Source organism: Oratosquilla oratoria, chromosome 7, assembly GCF_046742065.1.
Source record: "Oratosquilla oratoria isolate Oo_2021 chromosome 7, ASM4674206v1, whole genome shotgun sequence".
NCBI lineage: Eukaryota > Metazoa > Arthropoda > Malacostraca > Stomatopoda > Squillidae > Oratosquilla > Oratosquilla oratoria.
In genome coordinates, this window is record NC_134783.1 from 3809984 (window position 1) to 3812500 (window position 2517).

A 2517-nucleotide genomic window follows, 5' to 3' on the forward strand; every position below is an offset into this window, starting at 1 on the left:
CTTACCAGAATTGTTGACGAACTTCTATCCTTCGATCCTGGGCAAGGTCGCCAGACTATTCCCTTGCCCCCTGTGACGCCTATGGGGAAGGGCCAGGTTAAAAAACTAGAGTTCTGCTTAAAGAATGATTATTTCCTTCAAAAGAAACAAATAAACAAGATCGAAAAATAGAAGTCACCAAAACTAGCGAAAATTACAATGTCCGAAACACGTAAATTCACAGACAAATAAATACCAGACAATGGGTTTCTTTAGAACATAAAAGGCTAAGATTGCCAAGACACGTATATATATATAAGTGTCGATCAAATATCGACATTCAATAAAGAAAAAAATAGTCTTAAAGACAATATGTGGTAAGGGGAATATGGGCAGAATATTTTAGGGAGTTGCTTAATGTGAAGGAGTATAGGGAAGGAAAGATTGCTGCAGTGGGAAGTGCGAAGAAAATGAGAGTGATGAATGAGGAGAACGGAGGAGAAATAAAGAAGGATGAGGTGAAGGCAGTTGTTAAGATGATGAAAGCAGGTGGGGAGGGATGGTGGATGGTGTAAAAAGAGAGATGGAGGACGGAGGAGTGCCTGTATAGTTCCTCTTTACAAGGGAAAAGGGGACAAGTGTGAATGTAGTAGTTTCAGAGGGATTAGCTTGTTGAGTGTAGTTGGGAAGGCTTATGGGAGGATCTTGGTTTAGAAGATTAGGAGAGGAACAGAAGGAGTAATTGGTGAGGAACAGTGTGGATTTAGGACGGGTAGAGGTTGTGTAGATCAGATCTTTGTGGTAAGACAGATATGTGAGAAAGCTATAGGAAAGGGGAAGGATGTTTTTTGGGCTTTTATGGATCTGGAAAAGGCTTATGATAGGGTAGACAGAAAGACTCTGTGGGAGGTTATGAAGATATACGGAATAGGAGGAAAGCTTCTGGGAGCTGTCAAGAGTTTTTATGAGAATAGTAGAGCTTGTGTCAGGATTGGAAATGGAGAGAGTGAGTGGTTCGAGGTAAAGGTGGGACTTCGTCAAGGATGCGTTATGTCACCCTGGCTGTTCAACTTATACATGGATGGGGTGGTGCGAGAGGTAAATGCAAGGTTAGTGGGCAAGGGATTGGAGATGGTTAAAGAAAATGGAGAAAAGTGGGAAGCCAGGAGTTTTTGCGAGAGGAGGAGGAAAGAAGTGGCAGAGTTTAGGAGAGTATGTGATAGAAGAAAGCTAAATATAAATGTGGGTAAAAGTAAGGTGATGAGATGTATAAGGGGTGAAAGTAGCAGTAGACTGGAAGTGAGCATTAAGGGAGAGCGACTGGAGGAAGTGGGTAGTTTTAGATACTTGGGTGCAAATGTGGCAGGGAAAGGTGGAGTGAAGGTGGAGTTAGAATGTAGATTGAGAGAAGCGAGTAAATGCCTTGGTGGATTAAAGAGTGTAATGAGGAATAGACATTTGGGAATGGATGCTAAGAGGAGACTGTATGAAGGAGTGATTGTGCCAACAGTAATGTATTGGGCAGAAACATGGAACATAAGAAAAGAAGAGAGAAGGAGTTTGAATGTGTTTGAGATGAGGTGTCTGAGAAGTATGATGGGGGTTACTAGGCTAGATAGAGTGAGAAATGAGGAGGTGAGGAGGAGAACAGGGGTGGAAAGGGAGCTGGGAGATCGGGTTGATGAAATAATATTAGCATGGTTTGGACACATGGAAAGAATGAGTGAAGAAAGACTAGTAAAAGAGGTGTGGAAGGCAGATGTGGAGGGCGTGAAAATGAGGGGGCGTCCTAGGATGAGGTGGATGGATGGGGTGAAGGGGGCTTTGGGGAAGAGGGGAATGTCTGTTGAGGAAGGACGGGAGAGGACAGAAGACAGGGGTGAATGGAGAATTGTTGTATATGGATGATGTTGTGATAGCATGAGGTGGAATGGGCGGGTGGATGGGGGGGTGAGGTAGTATGTGTGAGCAAAATTTGACGCAGCCCGAAGGGATTTCTCCCCGTCCTCTCATTTTATGCAATGGGGGGACGGAGAGGGGGGGGGTCGCCGATTTAATGAAGCGGCCTTGCTGTGGATGTGCTGTGTCTTGCGACTCTGCTTCTGACCCAGGGCAGTGGACAAGGTGCAGGGATGACCCGTCATTCAGGAGGTGCTAAGATAAGAGGGAGGGTGGAGGGGTGTGGAGTGTATTCAGGGATGGAATGGGTGGGAATGGCTTTATGCCTTTTTCTTTTTGGCTACCCCCTTGTAAGGGGGAAAAAGCCTTGGTATATGTATGTATGCGTAACTAGAATAATTATGCCATCCCATTGTGCAGTGTCCGGGTGCAGAAAAACACATGTGGAAGGGTCTGAAATAACTTACCATAGATTTCCAAAGGATGAATATGTGAGAAATAAGTGGATTACGTTTTGCAAACGAACAGAAAGATTTAATCCAGCCAATTCTTACATATGCAGTCTGCACTTTGAAGCAAATGCATTCCAGCGACATTTGAAGTACGAATTACTTGGCATTCCCGTTCCTACATCCCAAA

The 2517-nt window shown here is 44.3% G+C and overlaps 1 protein-coding gene across 1 annotated transcript in view; it reads left to right on the top strand.

Moving 5' to 3' along the window:
- Window positions 1-2279: 2279 nt before the first annotated feature.
- The window catches only part of LOC143026964 (THAP domain-containing protein 2-like), a 12978-nt gene continuing 12740 nt past the window's right edge, over window positions 2280-2517 (top strand). Inside the window, exon 1 of the mRNA XM_076187759.1 lies at window positions 2280-2517. This exon is cut by the window's right edge and continues 39 nt beyond it. Within this exon, the coding sequence (XP_076043874.1) occupies window positions 2280-2517 (238 nt within the window).